Below are 26664 nucleotides of genomic sequence, written 5' to 3'. Positions count from 1 at the left end.
AATGGAAAGAACAGTTTTAGTTTCTCACAGCCAAGACTTGTTAAGACTTCAACTTCTCAATAATCCATCATTCCACTTTTATCTAGACTAAGTAGATAATAGGACAGCTGATTCACATGTGATAAGACAATTCAACAGTAATGAAATGTGCTGTTGTCCTAACAGCTGCCTGTATTTGTGCAATTTCCCCATTTAAAACCAAACATGCCACAGGCTTCTTGTATGTGGCAATCCTCCTCTGAAAGTGTCTCTAAAAATTATTTAACTCTTAGAGAAAAGAAGTTTGTTTCATGCAGAAGAGATGTAATGAAAGCCTGTTGTCACAAAGAGAAAAAGACCAGCTATTTTTCTGAAGCTGGAATACTTATTATCTTAAGTCTTTCAATCCATAGAATATCTGAAATAAGAGTGAAAGTGACAACTGCAAGATCCAAACATAATTCAGGCTTTTCAAAGGAAGTTCAATAGATTAAATACAACTTGACAAAGAGGCAACAAAGTAAATTACAAGAGCTATTTGAAACTGTCTGCAGGTCACTTTAAAGTATGATACTAGGGTGCGTATGTATTTCAACACTTACACCTGTAAGAGCAGGTAGTCTTGGAATGTAATATTATCTTGATATTTAGATTTGGTTTAATTGTTTCACAATTCACATAATTCTTATGTAAAAAAAAAAGTATCAAGGATATGAATAGAATTTCAGTAAAATCCATTGGTTCTGTTTATTTCAAGCCTACACGTATAGAAAACATCCTCCTTCCCAAATCCACAGAAAACTATTATTCACAGAACTTTATCAAAACAAGTCAGAAGCGTACTTGTAAAAGCATTTTATCACATTTTGGCAGCTATCATTTTCCAGAGGGGATTAAAATAGGTTTAAGCATTTAAATTAAGGAATAAGGGAAAAATATAAAGGTGGAAAATATAAACATGGCATCCTTGTATTTTGTTACAGCAGAGCACAGAGACCCCAACAGTTAGTTGCTCATCTACACTTTAGTGCTCAGAGTAATGACTGCCTGAATTGAAGCAGTGTTCCATATAAATCAGAAACAACTATGCAACACATTCAACCTGAAAGTAGCAGATCTCATTTTACAGCAATGTGATCAGCAGCTACAATTTACATAAACAGATTACAAAAATCCAGTCAGTATGAAAACAAAAATATCCTAGGCCTGCAATAGTTGAAGACTATGTGAATATTTCTATTTTATCCCTTTAAGGGACAGTGCTACACATCCTGTCTCCCTGACAGCAGGTTAGTCTAGCTAATAAGAATCCAGTTTAGTACTCAATGCAAAAAACCAAGAAGAAATAGAAACAATACTGCAGCTATGGTTATTTAGAATGAAAACACTTTATTTTTTTTCAACAAGGTTCAAAGTCAAACTTGCATCTGTGAGTGCCCACTTCAATTAGTAGCTATTAACAAAATTCGTGTGAAAAGTTTTAGAGATGAAAAGTTTTCACAACTGCTTCAAAATGAATCTTGTTAAATAGTTAGCCCCATGTTTTGTCTAGAGTTCTCATCCTCCCCTCCCCCCTTCTAAAAATAGACACTCATAGGATATTTAAACTAGAAGAGGAATAAATAACTTCATTAAGACTTGAAGAACAAATGTGGAAGCAGAGAGAAAAACACTTGCATTTAGTCTCATTCTGAGACACACCAAGCCATTTAACTCATAGAATAAACATAAATTGTCTAAGGAAGGATAAGATAAGCATTAAAAACACAAGCACGCTCAAACTATTTTCTCTGTGAATGTTTATCTGTAGCCTACAATGATTACTGTGTGTAGGATAGTAGACTGAAGAGAAAAATTAGACTACACTGTCTGGCTTTTACAAAGGCTATTAAAAATGGCTTCATTTTTTTTTCCTCCTCTAATGCAGCATCAACTCAATATAAAGTTCCTTACATAAGAATCAACTGCTTTCACAAAATTAAACATTTGCATTGTGCAAAGCTGGAATAACTTCACACCAGTAGGATGATTTGCATGGTTTTGTATTCTGAAATAGATGACTATGAAACACCTGTTTCACTTTGTACCAGAAAACTCAGCACAAAATATAGCTGCAAATCTCCACACTTAGACAGATGTTCAGTCTTCTGTAAAACTGGAAGATCTGGCAGGATGAACTGGCAAAAGCAACCATTTGCTAATTCAAAATGTAAGCTTAGATACTTTCAAGTTTCTACACACAAAAATGTCCACTCATTCAAGAAAAAAAAAGAATCAACACATCACAAATTAGCACTATAGCATCCATCTTCAAAACCTTTCTCTCTTCAATGCAAAATGTGTAAAGACTTCTAACTCCAAACTTGCCTGCTTCAGATGCCAGACAATGGAAACACAGCCTGCTTTAAGTTATGGTATAATGCAGTGGGGCTGATGTCCCTCTACATAGCACATGTGTACTTTTTTGTCCTTTCCTATTCTCCCAGCCCCCCTGCACCTCAAGTGTTAAAACTGTGATAACAATAAAGCAGCCTACAGGAAGGGAGAGATCATTTTATTTATATCTCACTGCAGCAGGTAAGCTGCTGGAGGGCTAATGCTAATTTTTTTAATACCAGCAACAATCTGTAAGCACTATTAAGTAGCAGTACCTGTGTGATATGAGTACTCTTTACTGAGAAATAGGTGTAATTCCTTCAAAACTGAGACATACATTATCATTAAGACATGCTAACTTCTTATCCAGCTAATTAATGGGGGAGCTTTTTCTATCTCCACTCTTCAGCAAGCTCTAAGCAATACCTAAACTTTGACTCTTAGTTACAAAACACTGGATTTTCTTTTTCCTTAACTCTGCAGAAAGAGAAAGATTGCCAGAAGGATTCTTCAGTTTCAGTTTAGGGAATGGGTAAGTCCTGGGTCACACTTCAAATAAGTACTCTTTAAGCAATACAGCCTCAAGTATTTTCAGGGGACATTGAGGCAAAAGACACACTGTTTTTCAAAGATATTAGTTTCATATCAAATAGTATAACATGAAGAACAGCTTTGTGGAGGAATCCTTCATCCTCAAGTACATACGTGCTTCTGCATCACAAGAACATATAGGAAAAGGATTAATTCCGCTTGATTCTTAAGACATATCCTAGAAACAGCATTTTCAGAAAGTATCACATGATAGCACTTATGCATATGATAGTTCGTAAACTTAATTCTTGGATTCACTGAGACAACTATATGGAATTAATGGAGTTATACAGCTAGTAAGACATTTTACTCATGTCCTTTGACCAGATATTACACATGTACATTCTATAACAGCAAAACTGATTCTCCTAGTTTGAGAACTAAAGAGAATACAAGAAGCTGAGTCTGAATATAGTGTTAATAGTTTAAATTAAGATCATGACAGAAAAATAATTTTGTAATGGAGACATCGGAATCCTGTTCTTACAGTCTAGTAGCTGCCTGAAAACAGTAAGAAAATTCATTTAAAATAAGGCACAGATACTGACAATGTTTAATACTGTATTATTGATGCTGTCAAAATACAACTTTTGGCAGTTAAAAAGAATGCACTATTTTATTAGTAATTTCTCAATAACAATCCTCAAGTCAATCTTACCTTGCCTCTAGAACAAAAGCACCATCCACAGTTATGATTTGGTAACTCCATGACCACATACAAGAATTCATTAAAACTCCACGTATTTACATCTACAGTCAAGCCAGTTTTTTAAGTACTAGGGTATCCCTTTAATCAATTACAACTATTACTTCTATTATCAGAAGTAAATGGCCTTGAGTTACTTCATTTTGTCCATTAAAAAAACCACAAGAGAAAAGATCTGAGTTTCCATTACCTTTACAGTATTCTCCTTGAGGAATAATCTAAGAGCTTCAGCAATTGCTACCCAAATTATGAAGCTAGACTCTGTGTTACTTTTACATTTAATTGGTCAACAGAATAGTAAAGTAATACAAGAATGTTGTCATACTGTAGTTTCTTTAAATTTTTAATTGACAGCAAGAACATTTGAAAAGTTCTATCTCAAACTCTTCTGAGCATGAAATATCTCTAATGATAACTAGCAAAAATAATTTGGCTGTGTGCATGTCTCCAGATTGTCCCACAAAGTTATCGGGTTTGGGATGTCCCAGAAACTTTTCTCTGTTAACTGACTGCCCTGGGAAGTGCAAAACCTTTGGATATTCAAATAACCAAAAGCACCAAGTTCTGATGACATATTTCTACTTGGCCATTAGAAGTCAGCAATAACAATATGTAAACTAAATACAAAATGAAGCATCAGGAGGTCTAAAGTTGTTGACCACTACAGGAGTTTAAAATTCATTTCTTTAATCTGTAAAGCAAAAACCACTTGGGGCTATCAAAAGACTTTTCTCCTGCACAGCAATAAAAGTGCACATGCTTAATGCTAGGTATGAGAACAACCCTTGTAAGTACTTAGTTTTCTAAGAAAGTAGATTTGGTCATACATGCTGTGCATGTATATCTGTGTTTTAAGTAAAGAGCTGGCACTTCATAAGTTTTAACTGAAAAAGCATTCTTTCTAATCACAAAATTAAAAAAGGCAACAGCAAGCTTAAAATCAAGACTCCCTCAGAGCTATTAAGGTATAGCTTTTAAATTAAAATAGAACAGCACAGCAATATGACAGCAAAAGAACTTACAGCTGTATTCTCAATGCTATTGTTGGTATAAATTTGCCATTACTGATCAGGCTAGAACTTAATTTTGCAAAAGCTCTTTGTCAGTTTCTTAAAGGAGGTAGTATAAAAAGGATGTGGTTTGAATAACATGGCCTCACCTGGCTGTAAACATTTCAAACAATAGACATAAATATCTATGATAAAAAGTACTGCGGAACAGATTCTAGAAATTGGTATTTTTTGAACTTGAAAAGAAAAAACAGTAGATATATTTAATATATTTACTTATTTGCATGTAGTTTAAATGATACAGAACAAGATTACTGTGTTAGAAATCCACATACAATATAAAAACATTTGTTAGACATAAATTCACCATTCTGCTGACATTTGCAATAACTGTTTATCCAAGCTTAACTTCAGGTATTTATAATATTTTTTCATACATGAATCTTTGTATATGTGCAATATTTCATTAACTACACAATGTGAAACCCTGATTTTTGTCATTTTTCATCACAATCATGAACATAATAGCTATTTGCATCTTAACACATTGGCTTTTCAAAACACTAGTAATTAAGGCATCTTTGCTGTATAGTTTCTATTTAGTGCAAACAAAAACTGTCTTTAATAATTTGATTAAAACATAGAAGTAACTGAATATCCCAAAGATTTTTTTTTTTAATGTAATTGGAAGATAGTTGTGCATTTTGGAGTTCTCTTGTGAAAGAGATATTTAAAAGCTCTTAATGCTGATTGCTTTTGTTGGTTCCTTATAACTGGTTCTGCTGTCTTGCCTTCATGATAGTATAATTCATCTTCTTTTATGCGATGTTGTAGGAAAATACAGTAGTATTTAAATGAATACCTAGTAATTGAGTGAATCCCAAATGCAGCAAAGGCATACAGTTTTCATAGCGCACTTTCACCTCACTGAAGTAAAAGTTGCTCCTACTAGACATTTTTCCACTTCAATGTGAAGTAGATTGCTAGGATTTTGTTAGTGGTTTCATTAAACAGCTTGACAGTTCAGTTCTCTTCTGCCAGTATTTCTCAAAAGGCTTTCTGTACGTATTTCAGAGATACTTTAGGGGATTGTTTCACCACATGAGCACACATAGTTTCTCAATCATGTCAGTGTAGCTGTAATAAATAAGCATTTACATCCTAGAAGGAAAAAAAAAAAAGGAGAAAGACTTTGTCACATTATTTATAGCTGTAATATCAACTCTATGTCTGAAGCGGGGTAACTAATCAGGACCATAACACAAGAATAATTATATTAGGCCAAATTTCAGAATAAGTTATCTTCATGATTACTTTCAATTAATGCTTTCAATGACATTTCTCTATCTACTAAAAAGCCTGCAAGAACAGCAGGATTAGTTTACAAAGCCATCAATTTAGTCTGTTATCCCTGTGCTCCCTGAATACACAGCAATGATAATCATCATCATACAATCATGTAGTTTAAACATGTCAAATGTGATATTCCTTCACCCAATCCCTCCAACACTCTTGTACCCAATCCTTCCAACATTCTTGTACTGCTTTTGCTCCTGACTCTCTCAGGTGACCATGGCCACAATCTATCCTGATATATATTAAGAAGCAGGCAAATGAACATAAGGGGAACCTGAATCCTAGAGAAACAAACTGACACTAGCTGTTATGTTGATCTAGCAAAAGAATTAGGCAGTCAATGTTAGATGCTCTCACAGTTGGGAGTTAGAACACAGTTATTCTGCATCCCTGCTGACAAACTCTGCAAGGAGCTCTTAATTATCCTTGTAGAGATACCAAAACTGAAGTCACGGGTGCACAGCAGTCCCAGAAAAACAAGATATAACTTACTTGTTTGATACATCAAAATAGACCAATTCTGTAGGCACAGAATTATGGATTCCACAAAACTTCTTAAGATTTAAGTAAAAGATGCTAAGGTCTTTTCAAGTTCACTCAAATCCTGCACATAACTAACCAAGTGTCTGCTGTAAGCTCTTTCTCACTTGTCTACCTCCACCAGGTCTCTCCATGTGGAGAGGTTTTTTGCTCAGCATAACTCTTGGTGCCCAACCTCAGAAAGCCATGTTACTAGAGACGAGAACAAGCAGCAAAACATGCATCTACCAGACACCCTCATTATATTACTGACACCACAACCTACTGAGAAAGGGAAACAGGGATTCGGCTTAGATAGATCTGCTCTTCTGCTCTCCACAAGTTCATAATTTTCTAAGCATTAGGTCAGCAATAAGCTTTAAAATTTAGTATGTTGTCACTTGCCCTGTCACCTGATGTGCAAGTACTAATGACATTCCTGAGCTAAGATTCTCCATTCTGCCTCACACTTACAACTATGGGTACAACAGATTTCAGAGAAAACATCTGTCTTTTCCACAGTCTACCTACTCATCTGAGCCCTTTTTTACATCAATTTTAAGGCTTATTACTATTAGCTACTTTGTTATTAAGGAGATGCTTCCTCTGTAAAGAACGAAAAAAGGATAAAAAACTATACTACTATCATCACAGGGAATCCACTCCAGACTTCTGTAAAAATCATGCAATACACTTGAGCATTAGTGGAAAATAAGTAAAGGTATTTCTATCCATCCACAGTTTAGCATAAATAAAACAAGAGGAATACTGCCAGTGATACAACTTCGTTTGCTACTGAACACAACTGGAACTGGATTACCTTAGCTATACTACCAGTATATCCTGGAACCATAGTAAGATGATTCTCCTGTTCCCATAAAACACTCAGCTGTTGTTTTAAAATATGAATATTCCTGAAAAAGAATGAACAACACTCTATAACATATGTAGTATATTTCAGCAGTCTTTTTGACTAAAATGCATTAATACTGCATACAGACTTAGCCTATACAATAGATATCACCACAAGATCTGAAAAATTTTGATCCAACTTCTACAGCATTTGTATAACCCCTGATATGACTATGTTCTACATGTACTAAAACATTGGTAAAAAAAAAAAAACAAAACCAAAACAAAACCAAAAACTTGGATTATCCTTAAAGTAAGCTTCCAAACACTATCTGTGTATTATGAACAGAACTACTTTTAAGTACTTTTAAGCTTTTACTTTCAAATTACGAGTATAATTTTGTCTTTTGTAGGCAAGGCTCCCACTGATCAAAATTAAAACATTCTGAGATGAAATAAGCTACAGAAACACATTTAAATATTTCCCAATACTGTACTCACCCATCCTCTGCCTTTTCTGTATGTGCAGATAGTTCTGACCACCATCTTTTAATGACAGCCTGAAGCCAGTTTAAACCAACTATCACATATCTGTAACAACATATTTTACACATTATGCACTTCATCCTCCACATACAGTATCTACAGGTCAGATAGAGTGTCAAGGTAAATTGGCAAGCAATTAAGAAAGCAACACATTTGCTGTTCTGGAAGAAGAAAAATCTAAACAAATTGGCAAGTTTAAATACTTGCGTACATTTGCCATTTCTAAGTGGTAAACTGAAGTTCTTGTTGAAAAAGTAGAAATTTCTCAGGTATTTTGCCTGAAAACTCTGCCTTGATTTTATGTCATCAAGCATATTAAACCCTTAGTGCTATTCTGTTTCACTGTTTAGGATAAATAAATCTGTGTAAGGGCAAAACCAGTCCTCTCCCCCAAGTCCTTAACCTTGCAGAAAAGTTTTTGCACCTCTAGTTTGTTAAAGGATAAAGACTCACAGGAAAGCTCCCCCTCAGGTAGGCATTCCTGAGAAAGGCAGAGCTGGGAGAAGAGGCAGAGGGAAAAAGAGTCAGAGGACTAAAACCCATTAATTTCCAGGGCTCTGCATAGCCAGGAAGTAATAAGTGTTTTGAAAACTTCCAGAATTGATACTTACTCTTCGTATTTGCTTTTAAGCAGAGATTTCACTAAAGGCAAAAGATCTACACAGCAGCCAACTGAAACATATGCTTTTTCTTCCTGTAAACTTAAAAAACAAGATGTTTCAGAAGTGTTTGAACTCTAATGTTGTTATAGGAGATTCTAATCCCCCACTTTTTTTTTTGTTTGTTTGTACCTGTTTGTAAGAACAGGAAGGCAGTCTACTACTACTCCAAGATCTTGTATCCTAGAAACATTAAGAATAAAATCAGAAATGTTACCAAAGTATATGCTTCCAGTAGAATTTAAAAAGTATAACAAAGTTACAACACTTAAGGAACTGCTCAAAATACTGCAGCATATTTGGGATTGCTATTATTTTAAGAATATAAAAGAGACACTTATTTTACCTCACTAAGTAGGCTACCAGTTCACTTATACTTCTCCTTCTCCAGAAGGTTAAAGCTACATTCAGCCTCAGATTCCTGCTGAAAAGAACTTGAGCCATAGTTTCATGGTCCTGAGAAACCTATATGTTTTTGAAAATATAAAAGAAGTTTGCCACAAGTTAAGTAGCCAGGAATAACACAATAAACTGCTCTACTATAGTAATCTAGTATATGAAAATATACTTTTCTACCGGTATGCTGATGAGTTTGTTTTAGAAATTTAGCTGACAATGGCCTTAAATCCACAAATTTCCCTTAGAAGGGGACAAAAATATCAAACCTACTTTACGCCAAAGCTATAAGAATAAGGTTCGTATCTCTTTACCACCTAAAGAGAGGTATCTAATAATTAAATAGAGCACTCATGACCATCAAACTGTAATTCTTATGAACTCTGAGAACTTTTTACTCAGATGAGTAATAATTTTGACACAATTTAAACAAAAATAACTACATGTTCCAAATTCTGACAGAAAAGCTTCATTTCTGAAAAAAGCTAGATCTCTGAATGAAGTTCAGGCATTTTATTAAATAGACCTTGGATTGGAATGAACACTGCAGAGCCACACACATCTCTCCAACCAGTTAAGTAGTTATCTGTGTTCAGTGATCTGGTCCTTAGTTTCTCAGAGAATGAATCTTCCCTAGTATCCATTTCTTTACCTTTCTTTCTGCAACCTCTTTAACTGTAGCTATTCTGCTGCTCCTTTCCTGAAACTATTAAATTAAACAGTGCAGGATGCCACAGACTTGCACCTTCAGTCCACCAAACTCTCAAGGTTCTCTTCATAGAAGCCCAAACTTACAGCACCACGAAAAGACAGCATGGTGATAGTCTTTGATCTTATCTTCCCTGCCATGCCTCAGGGACTTAAATGGCCTTCACTGTCACAAAACCCATTTCATTTAAATGTATGACCTTTTAGCCAGATTCAGGAGCCCTGAAAGCATCTACTACATTTCCTCAAGCAATCTTAACAAGAAATACAGCCTTACACGAACACTTAAGTTAGTTTCACACACACAAAGTTGATACTGCTACTGAAAATTGTCCAAGCCTACCTCACCAGTTTATTCCCATTGATACACTTTCACACTTCTTTAAACATGTAAATGGCCACGTGTTCAGTCAGATCATGAAACCTAACCAACTCAGAACAATGTTTTCCTTTGCTGCTGGTACAATTTTAACCCAGTCTAGTCTGGCAGATCTGAGCTTCTGACATGACACAAACATGGGGAAAACTGGCAGGACTATTACTGTTGACAACTGTATCACCATAAACTGACAGATAGTCACTGTAAATCACAAGACCCGAAATTTAAAGAACTGAAGAAAATCTATATGAAAACTTTTACAGTTAACTACCAGGAATACTTTTATTTTAAACTCAAGTTTCTTCAAACGTTACTTACCTCTGAAAAAAATCCACTGTATTTGGATGAGGGGCCTTCTGTTTGAGATGAGCCAGAGTCACTAGAATTTAGCAAGTGTGTACGACTGTTGTGAAGTTTTGCTGGCAGATTCCCTGCACAAGCCAGTTCATTTTCTTTATTTGCCATGTCACAGCCCCTAGATTTAGGGCACAGTTTCTTTCTGTAACAAGGCTTTGGAGTATAACAACGAACTTTTCTTTTACAATATACCACTTTGAAAAGAGAGAGGGGACTGGTCACCGTTTTTCCAACCGTTATTCTGCAATAATAAAGCAGTATTTTAGTGAAGGTTGCTCTAAACCTAATCAATACTTTACATTATTAAGTTAAAATATATAATTATAAATTCAGTAGTCAACTTCCAGGTTATTGAAAACATTTTTTCCCCAATATATACTTTCATGACATTTGGGTTATCAGAAGAAATGTCACCAATATTCTTCTCTGTTTTTATTAATGCAGAGACTTATTATTACGGAAGGGAACACAAGAACCAAGAATTGTCAGTAAAATCAAGACCTATCTTCCATTTGTGTCTGCTTTGGTGTTGTAATTGATTTCAACTGCTTCTTCCTCCCTACCACCGTTGTACTTGAAACTCAGTTACTACAGAGCACAGCCATCCTACCTGTTTGTGTATGAAGCCAGCTGTTTTGGAGATTTCTTACCCTGGGAGAAAGGAAACAGAGAAGAAAAAAGCTTTATTAATAAAAAAGGCCCAAACACTCCCATTTATACTATTTAACATTAACAGTAACATTTACATTGTGCACATCAGCAAAACAATGTTATGATCTTTTTTGTTAACACATGGAGGATATTGGCATCTTCACCCCTGTTTGAAGAGATCTCACAGTGAGTTTACCTCCCTAGTGCTTCCTCTTTACTCCACTGCCTTACTCTTCAGCCAGTAACACAGGTAAGAGGTTATATGAAAACTGGTTTTGAATAGCAAGAATTCAGTGAAATGTGTGTTACCAGACAATGTGGTAGATCAAGCTGTACGATTATAAGACAACAGATCCATTTCAATGCAGGTGTTTCACCTACTCCACCTCTCATTTCTATCATAGAGCTCTCTTGGCAAGAGAGAACTTTTTCATGACAGAATTTCTGTATTTAAACATTCTTGGCTAGATTGCAGAAAAACAGGTATGAATAAAACCATATCAGTACCTACTGCTCACCTGGACAATACAACACACTTATGAGTGCAGCCACTGCCTGTGTCTATTGTAATGCATAGTTTTCATAATGTAATTGCTGTTTAAGCTAAAGCTCTATTATCTAAACATGAAGTGCCTAGTAGTGCTGTGCTTCTAGTTTTAGACTGCTCAGAACTACAGACCTGTTTGAATGTTTACTTTGGTTTCACCAGGGGACATAAAAAACCCCAACAAACACTACAACCAGCTCACCTCCTTCATGATCTTTTTAGTGGAAGAAGAGATTCCTTTTCTGCGGAGATCAATGGGACGACCTTCGATATGCAATACTTTCTGGTTTTTAACATTGTGAGCTTCAGATGCCATAATCTCTCAAATCCCTGTTCCCAACGGAAAGATATTTAGTTATGTTTTAGTTATATTTTCTAAAACATGCAGTCAACTTTCTTCAATTGCAGCTGGCAAAACTAGGTAAAAGGATTCAATTATTTGCAAGATCTTCCATCATATAAATAACCCAAGACATCATCATTTAGCAAATGTTAGCTGGAGGCCTTATCATTAGTAACATGGTGATTAGCATTTCATAATCCCTATTTACCTTAAAAAAAAAAAAAGACACAAACCCAAAATCACCCCAAGAAACAGATCTTGTTTTCAGACTAGCTTTGTGTACACTTGCACTTAGGGGTGCCGTACGAGCAAGAATTCAAGAAAAGAATAAGGTACTTTATGAGACTCTTTCCTCATACTATGAATTTCATCTGTTGCCTAGAGAAAAATAACTAGTCCCACAACTGCTTCCAAGAGAGAAAGGCACCTAAAAAAATAATTATTTTTTTTTCAGGAAGAAGGCAAACTTCCTCAAAATAGCAAAGGTTAAAAAAAATGGAAATAAAAGATCTTCCCCTTAATTTATTGACAAATGCACTCCTGTCCATTTTTTTCAATGTACGACTTTGGCTATTTTCCATACTAAACCCCATTATTCTATGTCTAAAGTACTTCATCTTTGGAAGTATGCAAATATTTCTATAAGAAGCAACACCAAGATTGAGACACTTGTACATATGATTTTGCATTTTTTGGAAGTGACCAGAAAATTCATTGCTTGAGACTGGATTCAACTACTATGTCATCATGGAGCATTATTCTTAAAATGTTTTAGCAAGACATTCTACCCTACTTTTAAAAGACAACGACTTTCCCTAATATTATTGGTTTTTCCCCTAATATTACTGTTTTTTCCCCAAAAAGGTAAAACTCTAGTCCCAACATGAGTGCTCTAATCTGTTCCCTCCACTTTTAGCAACAGCCCTATCCTTTTTCTTCTATGTAGCAGATTTATCCCACATTAAGAACTTCAGTATTTAAAACACTAAGACACTGAGCGCTGAAAAAGCCAGATGGCAAACAGCTTATTAGCCATGAAGATCCTTCTATACGGCATCTAAAGGCCATCAAATAAAATAAGCAGGCTCGAAACAAGACAGAAGTTGTACTTTAAACATAAGGCATATTAAAATCCATATTGTAAGGTACAGTGGAAGCAAAAAAAAAGAATTCTTCAAATGTTTCAATTTTCTTTAGAAGAGGATCAGAACTAAAGATCTCATTTGAGACCTCTCTCAAACAACGCAAGATTTACTGACAGAATCCCTTACCCTGTAAGATGGGACCATCTTGCTCAGACTACAGCAAGCATTGCAAATGGTAGCATTATTTAGGACAAGACCTATAACAGTTGGTGGTCAATACTTTTCCAGATATAAGGCTGGCTCAATAACTTGACTCTTTTCCACCCTATGGGATGGTTATAACAGAGTAGTTATCACAGTTAGTTCTCTACACTTCCAAATCCTAGTTCTTCCACACCAAGCCTATAAATAAATATTAAAAAAGGGCTTCCCCCCCTTGAAGTTTAGAAAAAAAACCCAACAAACCAAACAACTTCTCCTCTGCTTATGGTTAAAACCATTTGGACTCAAAATGGGCTATGTATTAAAATCTGAACTTTGAGCACAACACAAAGGCATATGCTGAGCAACTGAACTTTTGAAGAAAATCCCAACCCAACAATCCTAAAGTCCAAACAAATCAAGCCTTATATTCAGGCCTATGATGAAAGCAGAAAGGTAGGAGAACCTGGAAAAATCTTGGTATTTTTTTTCATCCCCTTTTTGACAATAAAGCTGAGGGTAAAGCAATAAACTCCAAAAGAATAGGGAGGACAACCTGCAACCACCAGAGCTAACCCCCACAGGATCATCTCATCAGAAGCTAAAAAAAGCCATAATCTCTGTACCTGAAGAATAATTTTTCTGACTACTCCCTTAACACACTACCAGCTTACAATCCTTCATGCCTAACACTGACCTCTCCTTCCTCTTTCTCAGTAAGCAGTACGCAGGAACCTGATCGCCAATAAAAGGACAGCACTGTATAACTAGAATGCCCTTTACTTAATAGAAGGGTAAAATATCAGGTTAGAAAAAAATGTCTTACCGAGGAAATTCAATTAGCATGTCAGTATTTAATACTGGGCTCTAAAGAGCCTAAAGCAACATCTCAAAATACCTGAACTAGAGGTATCTGGAGAGAAAGGACCCTAGAGGGGAAGAAGTTCCCTACCAAAAGTTGCATGTGTCCAAGAAGAAAAATTAAGAGAATCACTCTTCGACAAATGTGATCTAAAACATATTACTCTCCAGCCTTCCAGTTGAAACAGGAAGAGACAACAGAACTATCAATTCTTTCCTTAAAGACTGGTAACAGAAATCCAAAAAAAGGCCAACAGACAATCAAATGTAAAGGTACATCTGATGAAGCAAAGTAGAATTCTTATGTGTATAGGAGAGGTTTCCACAGTTTAACCTGCTTTGTGAGGGTCTCAGATCATGCAGAAGCATCTGTGAATATGTAAGCAGTAATGAAATAGCTGTGTTGTTAGGCAAGGTGCAGAACTTCTCCCTTGGAGCTGACAAAGCACCTAAGGAAATCACGTTGAAAATACAGTCAGTATTTAAAGACAGCCTGAAGGAAGATCCAGACTGACATCTCTGTTGTGCTAATTAGTAAAAATTAGTCAAGAATAGACTTAGTGGACACAACCAAATAATATACTGGGAAAGATTCAACCTGGCTGTCACAAAGGCAACAAAGCCTGGAGATGAGGAGGCTCTGGGGTGACCTCATTGCAGCCTTTCAGTACCTGAAGGGGCTACAAGAGAGCTGGAGAAGGACTTTTTACAAGGGCATTTAGTGATAGGCCAAGGAGGAAGGGCTTCAAACTGAAAGAAGGTAGGTTTAGATTGGATATTAGGACAAAAATCTTTACTGTGAGAGTGGTAAGGCACTGGAACAGGTTTACTAGAGAAGTGGTGGATGGAAGTGTTAAAGGCTGGGTTAGATGGGGTTTTGAGCAACCTGGTTGAGTGGAAGGGTGTCCCCGGCCATGGTAGGGGAACTGAAACTAGATGATCTTTAAGGTCCCTTCTAACCCAAATCATTCTATAGTCCTCTCCTCCAAAACTAATGGAATTTATCAAGAGTATGTGATAGTACAACAGGGATAAAGGACAGCTGAATGATAGAGACTACTTGAGTTTCCGAAAAGCTTCCACAAGTCCCTCACTTAAATTTTGAGGAAACTGTGCTTCCAAGTCATAAGGGGGAAAGCTTTAGCATGGAGCAATACTTAAGGAACTGTTGAAGTGGTTTCCACACTGCAGAAAGTCACCTCCAAATCCCTGCAGAAAATCTGCATTGGTTTATGCTCTTCAATATATTCATAAGTTACATCACAAAGGGGATGAGTAGTTAATTGATGAAGACTGTTGACAATACAAAGTCACACCACACTGTGAAGATGTGGGCTAACTGAAGAATTAGAGGACTGTGATGTACAATAAGCAGAAGCAATGATTACAGATTAATATAAAGCAAAGCCTGTGTGTCTGCAGGTATGAGGAAATTTTGGGTTCCTACACAGAATCACAGGCTCTGAGCTAATAACTGTCACCCACTAGATCTGGATATATGGCTGTTTAATTTAGATCATTTGGACTGCTCAGTGCTCCATATGGATCAATAAATAGTTAAAAAAATAAAACAGTGACAGCGTATAGAACCAATTTGTGCCTGTGTTTGAAATACTGAGTGCAGGTTTAGTTCTCTTTCCTTAAAATGAAAACGAAAAAACCCCCAACCTCCAAAAATAAAAACTTCTAAGTAAAATAAAAAAGAGCTCAGACAAAGGCGAATTACAAAAGGTATGGAAAAACTTTCATAAAATTGACAACTGAACTCCAGTCTTTTTAACGTGGAGTGGAGGCTACTTATACCTGGTGGAGGCTACTTATAGCTGAAATGGGAAATAAGACAACAAACTACAAAATTAATGGCTCAGAGAAGTTGCACGGAGATTGTTCACTGTCTTGTCCAATATAAGAATAAAGGGTCAAAAGATAATAGCTGAAGATTGGTTCAAAACTAATAAAAGAGGGCAGCTCTTTGTGCAATTATAATCAAGCTGAACTTGCCACAGGATACCGTGGACCCAAATGTTTACGTGGGTTCCAGGACAGACTCTGCAAATTCATAAAAAAAGGAAATAGACTGAAAGTGATTAAATTCAGATACACAAACCAGGTAGTCCAGACAGAGCAGAACACAAGTGGAAGAATTCAGTATATACAAATCCAACACTGCTATAACAAACTTAGTCGATATCTTAAGAAAGCAGCTTCCAAAAGCTTAGTAACACCTAACAAAATGCAAGCTGGCTGGCAATTAAAAAGACGAATGCTACAGGATGAAAGACAATTTACAGGGCTCTTCACAACTTTCCTATCTACCACCAGATATCATCTAGGGATATCTAACAGCCCTCAGTTATTCTGGATATACACAGAGGGTGTTTAAACTGACATTAGATACCAATCTCTACAGAGTCAAAAAACATATACCTTAATGTTTTTAATTTTTGACTTTACCCTTGTGATGAGCATGGCTAATGGTATTTGTTCAAGACAATCTGTTATACCATCTCACCAAGGCCAATGCAAGTGTTCTGCTTTATAAAACTTTTTAAACTAAGGACAGAATGTATGTTCCTTCAGCTCTGCCTCAATCTATCGTACAATCCTAAATTGTTTTACAACTATAACAAAGCAGACTGCAAATGTGAACAGAGATGGACAATTTCATTAAGATAATAGGCTCAAATTACACCAATTTCCCCCATCACATAGATGATTTCTCATAGTAGATGACGACCTTCCCTTCTCCCCCTTTTGTTCTCCTCAATTTTCATAAAGCAGAAGGACTAGGTAAGCTGATTTGTTTCCACAGTCAACGGACAAGACCTGTGCAAAGTTTTCTTGATGGTTCTTCTGCTACTTTCTATCTCTGATCTCTCCCAGATGCAACAAAAGTCTTCAAGCCATACCAGAATCGAGCAAAGAAAGTCAGCACTAACAGGCTTTCTAGTGCATATCTATCTAAGGCAAGTATTAACAACTCTGCCACTCCCTCCTATCCTATGTTCTGGGCATGGCCCCCAGAGAGGGACAAACTCTTCTTGGCACGTTATATAATCTACACAAGTATTAACATAACATTATTTTCTTACAGAACATAGACTGGAGTACTTTGCATGGCGGCAAAGAAAACATAAAATAACTGGATATCTTAAGTCATCAGCAATATCTTTTAAAACCAACATTCTTCCATCCTATTCTTTGACCACATTCTTAGTAGCTATTTTTTCCTGTAGCATTCCATGTACACTGGCCATTGCAAACGTTCTTGTAATTTTCCCCCACTCCTTATTAACTCAAGTTCAAGGGTGACAATATTAAACTCAGATGAAAGAGTAAATTAATTGTGACTCCAAAGGAGGGGAGTTCATTCTTTGAAAACATCCCAATGAGGTATACATCAGGGAACCAGTAATGGTCAACTAATTTCTCTGGTCATTATCAGATTTGAAAAGTTCACAAGAAACCTCTAACAACAGTTATTTCAAATTTACTTCCAAAAGGGTAATTTGTCTACAAAAAAAAATTAGCACTATCTTATGATGTAGAAGTGATTTTGTAAGCCTGGCATAATTTAATTTCATTTTACTTCTGAAAAATGTTACAGAATCCATCCGTAACATTCTGTTTTAGAAGGCTTCCACATCCTTTGAATATGAAACAGTTTTTTTTTCAAATTCCTTTTCTAGTAATTTATGTACTGACAGTTCACCAGGTGTTAAATACTGAATTTTCTTAAAAAAAAGAAAGCAGAGTTCAAGATTGTAAGGAGTATGTTACTGCAAAATTTTTCTGCAACACTATAAAAAGTGCCTTATAGGCTAGCAGGACACAGTTTTTTAATGTGCAATACCTGTCAGATCATTTGCTCCAGTTTAAAGTTTCTTGTGTTGATAAAAATCACAGGAATTTTGTTAAATATGCAATAAAGACAAAGATTGAGTAACTAATTAAGGTAAGTTAGCTTATACCTAAGGTTTAGGCTCATTTTTCTCTTACATATGGAATTTATCTGTGGCCCACTGACAGCCATAATGAACCTCCAAAAACGACTAGAAGTTTGTTCAAGTTGAGCCAGGGTGAACGCAGGTGTGCATTAGCTCTCCTTGTGGAGATAACCCAGCAGTCTAATAACTGAATCTTATTCACCTTCTCTAAAAAAAAAAAAAAAAAAAGTCAAACAAGTGCCCAGTTTTCTGCATCTGAAGGTACCATTTACAGATATTTTAAGCTGCCATAAAGTACCAGTAGCTGACAGTGGTTTAGTTCTTTCTGAAGTCATCCTTCGGTAATGAAAAGATACCTTCACCTGTTCATTTTCAGTTATGAACACTCTAGACATAATAAGGTTGGAAAAGTTCTATAACTAACATTATCTGAGAGCTGCTATATAGAATATAAGTTTCCAATACACTGAAGCTCCCATATTAATATTTTTACAGAAGCTTTAAGAAACTACTTACAAAATTAAATACAGTTTGGGGTTTTTTTTAAATTTATTGCTCAATCCAAAGAGTTTTAAAAAAACTGCAACAACATTTTTGAATTCAAACCCAGAAAGAGACATATTCAAAAACCTCTCAAGGTCCACTTAGTGGAGGCATCCCCACTACATCCCCACCTGAATGAACTACATTTCACATGAGTTTTCATGTTACCATCAAATACACTTCTATTTGTCACTACAATCCGTTTATAATATTTTAAAAACTTTCTTAATTATAGGCAAGCTCATTACCCTGGGACCAACACATAGTTAAAATTAGAAAAAAAAAGCTTACTTAAATTATTACAATGAAAATAGATTGAAAAGAAAACATTCAAAATTGGGTAAGAGAATATACATACACACTACTATATAATAATACATATGTATTGGAATACTCATGTATATGTTTTTTAGTATACACATATAAAATACCTCAATATTATTTTAATATATTACAATGAAACCCTGAGTTATGAAGTGGAGGAATTCAAATAAATGGTAATTTGAGTTTAATGAAATAACTTCATAGAAATTTTAATCAAAACTATTATAAGTTTTGATCAAAACGGCTAAAAATTGTTAATAAGAACTTAAAGTGACATCTTTTGACAAGAACAAGATGTTCTTTCAAATCAGCAAGGCCAAAGAGGTACTAGACTGCCTTCTGTTATGCTTTAATTTTACTAAACAGGGGTAACTATCCTTTTTTAGAATTTATTTCTCTGATTTCAGCCAGAGAATAGTACAAAGAAGAAAGTGAGAACAGCAAAATTCATGTTCCAAGAAGAGATGGAAGAAAGCTTCAAAGCAGAGCATGCTTCAAAAACAGAAACAACAAGTATCTAAAACTACCTCCAAATCTCTCTCCTTAATAAATCTCCCTATTCAAAACGTCATTTAGATCTGCATGCCAAACTACTCCGGCACAACAATGAAAAAAATACATTTAAAGGCTTTTGAACAAAGTAATTAATGCAGGATCTGATCTTCAAGAACCGAAGATTCCCCCCGCGCCCCCTCCCCCCTTTCCTCCTTGGAATCTGTCACACCCAAGAAATTAAATCCGTCAGCAGGCCTTACACCCAGCTTGTTGTCTTCCCTTTCTCTGCAGCACGGGAGCTTTCCTCGCCCTCCTGGCACGTATCTGCCTCTGTACACGCCTGTTCCGTGCTGGGGCTCATGGCCCCATCTTAGAGAACGCCCAAAGTGCCAGATCTCGCTCGCGGAAGCTGGGGGCACCGCACAGGGCTGGGCAGGGGCCGCCGAGGAGCGGGATGGAGCGGGACGGAGCGAGACGGATCTATCGGCGTCCCCGCCGCCGGCCCGCCCGCCCGGCGCGGCGCTTGTGAGCCGCACCTGCGTCCGGCGAGGCACAGCGCGGCCCCGCCACGCTCCCCAAGGCCGGCGGCCCCGGGAACCTTCGCGCTCCCTCGCCTCACTCACCCGCTGCTCATGGTCCCGGGCCGGGCCGCGGGCGGGGCGGCGGGATCGCTGGGATCGGCGGGATCGCTACTGCCGGGGCCCGGCGCCCCGAGCCTGCGCCATTCAAACGCCGCCGCGGTGCATGCCGGGCCGCGCGCGCCGCCCCGCGCGACACCGCCGCGCCCCCTGGCGGTGGCCGCGGCACCGGCGTGACTCGCGCCAGCCGCGTCCTGCCCCGCCGCGAGACAGCCCGGGAATGCCGAGGAATCTGGGGGTTCCTATGTTCTGTCGGGAACCTCGCAACCCCGCCGTGTCTGCAGGATAATGACGCGGGCGTCGTTATGAGCGTGCGACGCTCAGGCTGGCTGAGAAAACCATACTCGCTCCACACTCCGCTGGACTGTAACCAGCAAGATCTTTCTGTCCTGGCTACTCTCGAGTGGGAGCAATGGTATTCGTTATTGAAGGTGGTATCCTTAATTCGGTGATGGGCTCCTTTCCATAGGAAGGAATAGCCCCAGTGCTCCAGGGACAGATCAAAGGCTGCCCAGGGCAGGTAAAGGGCAGCAAGACCTGGCACCTTTTGTGTGGGAGCAATCCTTGGACATATTCAGTTTTGGAGGTAGTATTTCTATTTCAGTGATGGGATCCTGAAAGAGAATGACAATACTTTTCTGAAGGAAGGAAAGCATGTAGGCTCAGTGTTCCAGGTGACGATGAAAGGCTATCCATGGGGGGGAATAACAGGCAAGACTTTGTGTCCTAGAAGCTCTTGTGTGGACGTAAGATTATAGCTGAGTGTACCAAGGTACACTAGCTAAAACTCAAGTAAATTATAGTTGAGTGTGGATAGTTTTGGTATTCCTGAGGCTAGAGTGTTACTAAGGTTCCCTCTTTAATCTGTTGCAACATCTCAGAACATACCTAAAGCCAGTGAAAAAACCGGCTTGTTTTCATCATAAGTGGAGGGAAAGGTGAGATTTATGACACGTCTCCTCTTGCTTTAGTCCTCTTACCCATCATAAATTCTGACCTGAAGTGTGTTATTTCCTCATGCAAGCTCACAGCATCCCTGTAAGATAGAGACTTCATCTGTCACTTTTAGGCATATAAGATTTGTATTGGCTGAAAGTTTTTTACCTAGTGTACCTTAGTCTCAGTTTTGGGGAATGGGAGTGTAGGCTTTGACAATTTACATCCTTTCTTCAATAAGTTATACGACAATTTAATTTATAACTTGATTACCAAAGCATTTCCTCAGTGTCTGAACAACTCCAAGACTATCTGGATTTAATCAGAAGCTACATTACCACTTTTTGTGATGTGCTTTTTGTCTTATAATATCCTCAGACTTAAAACAAGTTAAACCCATTAGATACCAGTTTATGACAGCAAACTGTTATACAAAGAAGGCATTTAATAGCATGAAATTAAAGTGCAAATATATAACAGGTCCTTAGGTCAGGTAACGATTCATCTGTAAGTTTCATAACCATATTGATCTTAAAAGTGGTTAGAGTGTTTCACCATCATCATTCTCCTTTTCATCCAAAATGCCCTGGTGATTAGGAATGCATTCTTATTTTCAGTCTAAATTAATTCACATCCTGTTTATTCTTCTAGTGCCAATATTACCCTATAGTTTAAAAAACTGTCACCTTCTATTATGTGTATCTGCTATAAGAGAATAATATAAGAGAATAATTTTATCCTCTCAGGAATTTCGTTTCACTTGCCTGACGGTCTTGATCTCCTATTGCAGGATAGCCTTTCTGTTTGCTTAATCATCCTAATGGCACTTCTGCCTTCATTTTTGCAGATGTTGAATTTTCTGCCCTGTGTGCACAGTGTTTACTCTACACATGGTTCTCTTACTCATCTGAGCAGCTGTGGATATCCAGGTATATATGGTCACTAAGAGTTTTTAAAAGAATATTTTCTTTGAGCTGTGTACTGATGGAAACTTACCAAAAGAAACAGATGATGATATGTTGTTTTAGAGAAAGGGACAATTACCAGATGATGTACACTACAAAATGCCTGGGCTTTCCAAAACAGACCTTTCCCATGAAGTTTGTCTGGAGCACATAGTTACATACCCAGCGATTTTTAGATGATTGCCAGCTAAATGCAGCTGAGTTGCATGCTTATGCTAGACAGTGGCAGAAATGGGAGATGTGTTTCGTATGTGATGTGATCTTATGTTTAGCTTGAAAGGGAAGAGCAACTGGTTTGTCCAGTCAAGGTGCCAAATATTTTTATTACTGGGCCTGGTTATTAAATACATCTTCTGAAAAGAAGCTGCTCTGCAAGTCCACATAGGGGGAAAATTTTGTAATGAAAATGCGATTTCTGCCAAGGGCCCTGTTCTGTTTTCAGAAGCACACAAGCTGTGTACTCTGGCTACGTAGGAATGACCGTGGACCATCTAGCTGCTAATACTAACAAGTTAGTTAGGACTATCCTAGGGCTCAGCTGCAGTAATTTCTATTAAAAATCTCTGCATCTTTTCCTTTGATTCTGTTTTTGATATGCATAGTTTCAATTGTTTTAAATTACTATCTGGGCCTGGAAAAACAATTTCCTTAGCTAAACATCCTTATACTCTTCCTAAATATATTCACAGAATCACAGAATATGCCAAGTTGTTAGTGACCCACAAGGATCATTGGTCCAACTCCTGGCCCTGCACAAGACCATCCCCAAGAGTCATACTATGTGCCTGAGAGCATTGTCCAAATGCTCCTTGAACTCTGGCAGGCTTGGTGCTGTGACCACTTCTCTGGGGAGCCTGTTCCTTAGCCTATTTTCCTTTAACTTACTTTTTTTTTGCCTTTTTTTTTTTTTTTTAAATTTGTGTAATTTGTTCAATAGAATAAAGATCTAATGTTTCTGCTTCTGCACAGAGCTAATAGAGAAGTGCTAGCATACCACACCTGTACGATACTTGTAAAGTGTTCGAAGTTTGCGTTAAGAGAATGGTACTTTACTAACATTGCTTATTTTAACCCTCTTGAGTCAAATTTGCTATACAGGTAAAACCAGGGGATTTTGGCAGAAGAGCTACACCAGTCTTATTATTGAACCTGAACAAAATGTTGCGCTTTTAAAATAAATATTTGCAATAAATTCAAACCTCAAGCAATTTTAGCTGCTGTTCTAATATAGAAAATTGTATACTTAAGGAATTTTTTAATAATTTAAATTTTTTGGCAAGGTCTAATTATGGATTTTCAAGGAAAAGAATTACCCATGAGAGATTTCGTTTATGTAATCTACCTTAGAACAATGCTTTTTACTACTCTTACTATGGCACAGTGTGATGTGATAGGACAGCTTTATGAACAAAAGACGGAGTATTTTCAGTCCTTAGAAACATCATGGTTGTAAATGAATTAAGCAGGTTATCAAAAATAAAGCCAACCAAGAGCTTATATATTCTCACAGCATGACTTTCTGAACCTGCCCTAAGTGAAGCTGTATGAAATACGAAGTGAGGAATGAACACTAAGACATCTAAGATAGCACCAAAGAGCTATGCTTACCCTTTCCCTGCTCTTAAGGACAGTTTTTTTACAGTTACTTCCATGATTCCCCAGTTCTTTGTGCACAGCTTGACAGATTTAAACAGTCGAATATTCCAGATGGGTAAGAGTCTAACTAGATAAGGTAACTGTGGTGTGATAGGATTTTATAAGATCATGATATGTAATATGAATCATGTTTTTCTGCAGGAGTGAAAGAATACAGATCCAAATATATGCAGGCCTAACATGCAGAAATGTACACATGTCTACATTTAAAAATACATTTAAAAATAACCTACTAACTGCTTTCTCTTGTATTCTTTTATTTTTAAAATTTATATTGCTATTAAACCCATTTGCATTTTTAAAGAATTAAATTGATTAAGTCTGGATATAGAGGAACTCAGGAATTCTGTGAGTTGTTTCCTTTGCAGAGATCTTGAACTACAAATTATATGTTTGGTGTCATTTTCTCAAATGTAACAATAGTTTCTCTGGCAATTTATAGTGAAAAACAGAAATTTTGATGGTGATTGTGGATGCAACATAGAAATCTAATATATAAAAATTGAAAGCTTGAATGTACAGTAAAGCACAATACTTGGGCAGAGGCAAAGAAATTGGGAAGGATAGAATAGGTAAGTCCACTAAAACTGGTTCTACTGTTCAGAGCTGACTAAGGTGTTATGACTGTGTAGTGTTATACCGATAATATGATTTTTTTCTGAAACCTTCAAAAGGAAATTGCATCTTAATATTTTCTGCCTTTTTTTGTGTGTTTGCATTTCCTTCTTATGATGCCCCCTCCCTTTATTTCCAAATTTAATTTCTCACAAACAGCCTACTTGGATTTTCCATTTTTCCTGATATTTTGTCTGCAATAAACTTTTTCTTCCAGATGTTACATAAGTAGTACTGTCCCAATTGATGTTATTTTACCAGACCGGCTTCTTTTTCATTCCTCCTTAGGTAGAATTTAAAGTCAATGAAGTGTACTGACAGGGATCTTCTCTTAGATCTACCCAGTAGATATCTGGGATGTGCAGTAGATGGGATATTTGAGGGGGTGGGAGTTACTTCAAGGCTATTAACTGTTTAATCTTTAGCCTGCAGGTTGGAGACAGAACAGCTCAGGCAGTTGGTAATGGGATAAAGCTTTTCACCTCTGAATTGCCAACTCTGGGCCAGATTAGTAGGACATAATATTTCCACCATCTGGTGTCTGGTCAGTGACCCATATGAGAGAGAAATCAGTAGCCATCCCTGTTGTTGGTGAACAGCTTTACAATTAAACCCACCGCCTAAAAAAAACCCACTGTGTGAAGAATGATTGCACCACAAACAGCTCCAAATGAGCATGAGGACTAAAAATCACTCTAGAAATCTGATGATCAGGCCTCAGCAAACTGAATGGAGCATAGGAAAATTTGTCACTATGAGCTGTCAGGAGAGGTGCTATTTCATTGGGAATATTCAGTTTACAGGAAGGTAGTTTTTAAAAAGCAAACAACTCATAATTCTTGGCTGAGAATGACAACAGCATGTACAAAAAGTGACATGATTTTTCTCTGATGCAGAACAGCTGGGCTTCTAAATGCAAATATCCACCAATAGTATTTCTGGTTGGCATATGATGGCAATACTCAAATAGTTCAGCTGAAAGAGATGATCTATTCAAATATGTAAATTTTTTTCAATCTGAGATAGGTTAGCTGACTTAATGAATAAGAAATTATGCATCAATGTGCCAAATTGGGATTCTCTGTAACACAGCACTTCTGGACACTGCATCCGTTTCCTATTTTAGAAATAAGGTCACATGTAATTACAGAATCTGTGAATTGGGTTAGTGTCTGAATTTCTGTAGTTTTCTGAAGCAATATTCTATCTGAACTAGAAAACCCCCAAGTTAAATAGTACCTAAAGAAAAAACACATACTGTAATATTGAAAAAAGGTTATATTGAAAATTTTTATTTGTCACTATAATATTTAACTTTAACATGGAAATAATAAACTATAGCTAATTAGTTCAGGGCTTTGCTTAATGTTTCTGAAGCAAAACTAGGCTTTCAGAGTGACCATTTTGAGAGAAACTAACCAGCTAGGCCTTGATGAAGAGTTTTAAGCAAATGTATGAAGAATTTAGTATCTGATTTTCTGGGTTGCTAACACTATTTGGCTTTGTTTGAGGTCAGGCATCTCGATGACAATGATCATGGTTTCAGACGCATGATTTTTAACACGGTGACACTGTATGCTCTGCCGCCACCCGCCGAGACCTGGACGAAATGAATCGACTGGCTCTTAAGCGTGGATTGTTGCTGCCTTCCCGCCGCCGCCCGGGAGGTGGCGGCCCCGCCATGCCGGGCCCCTCCGGCCCGCCCGGGAGCGCCCTCGTTTTTCAAACCTGTTTTCAGGGCCATTTTTGAAGCCTTATTGTCTCTGCATAGCTTTGCTGAAAGCGCAGTTATCTTGCATTTGTGAGTGACTGTTTCATAACCCCCCCCACCATTTATTCGTTTATGTTTAGTGTTGAATACCAATGATTACCTCGTCGGCTTTTCATCATGAACTGTGGATTGCCCAGGAGTCATAACACTGGAATAATTGTTCTCATCCACAGTATTCAAGAAACAGAGCCTGTGGATTTTTTTTTAAATAGATGTAGCGAGTTAATTCTCATTATTAACAGCTCACAAGGACAGTATGCTTTTAAATTAAACAAGCTTGGCTTGTAAAATGTTGTAACTCAGGGTGGCATAAGGTAAACATTCAAATTCAGTTTTTGTGCATATGGAAAGAATCTTTGGGTTTCAATAACAGGCTGTGGTGGCTGTGATCTCACCTACAGTTGTACATGGGGATTTCACTTTCACAGAAGCTACAGAGTATGTTCTGGGACACAAAGAATGGCTAAGATATCTCACCTCAAATGTGTGCTTTTATTGTTAGATCTTCAATCTCAGAAACATACAAATATTTTGTAAAAAATCTTTGTTTCTGCAGACTCAGTTACTGAATAGCAAACAAATACAGCAAAATCATGTTGCCTTGCCTTCAATTCCAACTAATTCATTTAACAATTCTTGTTTCAAATACTTT

General features: G+C 37.1%; 1 protein-coding gene across 2 annotated transcripts; it reads right to left on the bottom strand.

Annotated features, from left to right (window-relative positions):
• Positions 1-701: 701 nt before the first annotated feature.
• KATNBL1 (katanin regulatory subunit B1 like 1) lies at positions 702-20173 on the bottom strand. 2 transcript variants are annotated; one of them, XM_064658458.1, is made up of 10 exons: positions 20055-20173; positions 11835-11962; positions 11045-11085; positions 10396-10675; positions 8941-9059; positions 8727-8777; positions 8547-8636; positions 7891-7980; positions 7358-7451; positions 702-5823 (listed from the first exon to the last, which is right to left on the bottom strand). In XM_064658458.1, exons 2-10 carry the CDS (start codon positions 11946-11948, stop codon positions 5791-5793), a joined length of 912 nt encoding a protein of 303 aa, XP_064514528.1. In that variant the 5' UTR covers positions 11949-11962; positions 20055-20173; the 3' UTR covers positions 702-5790. The 2 variants fall into 2 exon arrangements, with proteins under 2 accessions (XP_064514528.1, XP_064514529.1); XM_064658459.1 differs by lacking the exon at positions 20055-20173 and adding an exon at positions 19692-20007.
• Between the last annotated feature and the right edge of the window lie 6491 nt (positions 20174-26664).

The sequence above is a fragment of the Pseudopipra pipra genome, chromosome 6, assembly GCF_036250125.1.
Source record: "Pseudopipra pipra isolate bDixPip1 chromosome 6, bDixPip1.hap1, whole genome shotgun sequence".
In the NCBI taxonomy this organism is placed as follows: Eukaryota; Metazoa; Chordata; class Aves; order Passeriformes; family Pipridae; genus Pseudopipra; species Pseudopipra pipra.
Note: the sequence above shows the minus strand (reverse complement) of the source record. Positions and strands in the feature narration are given on the sequence as shown.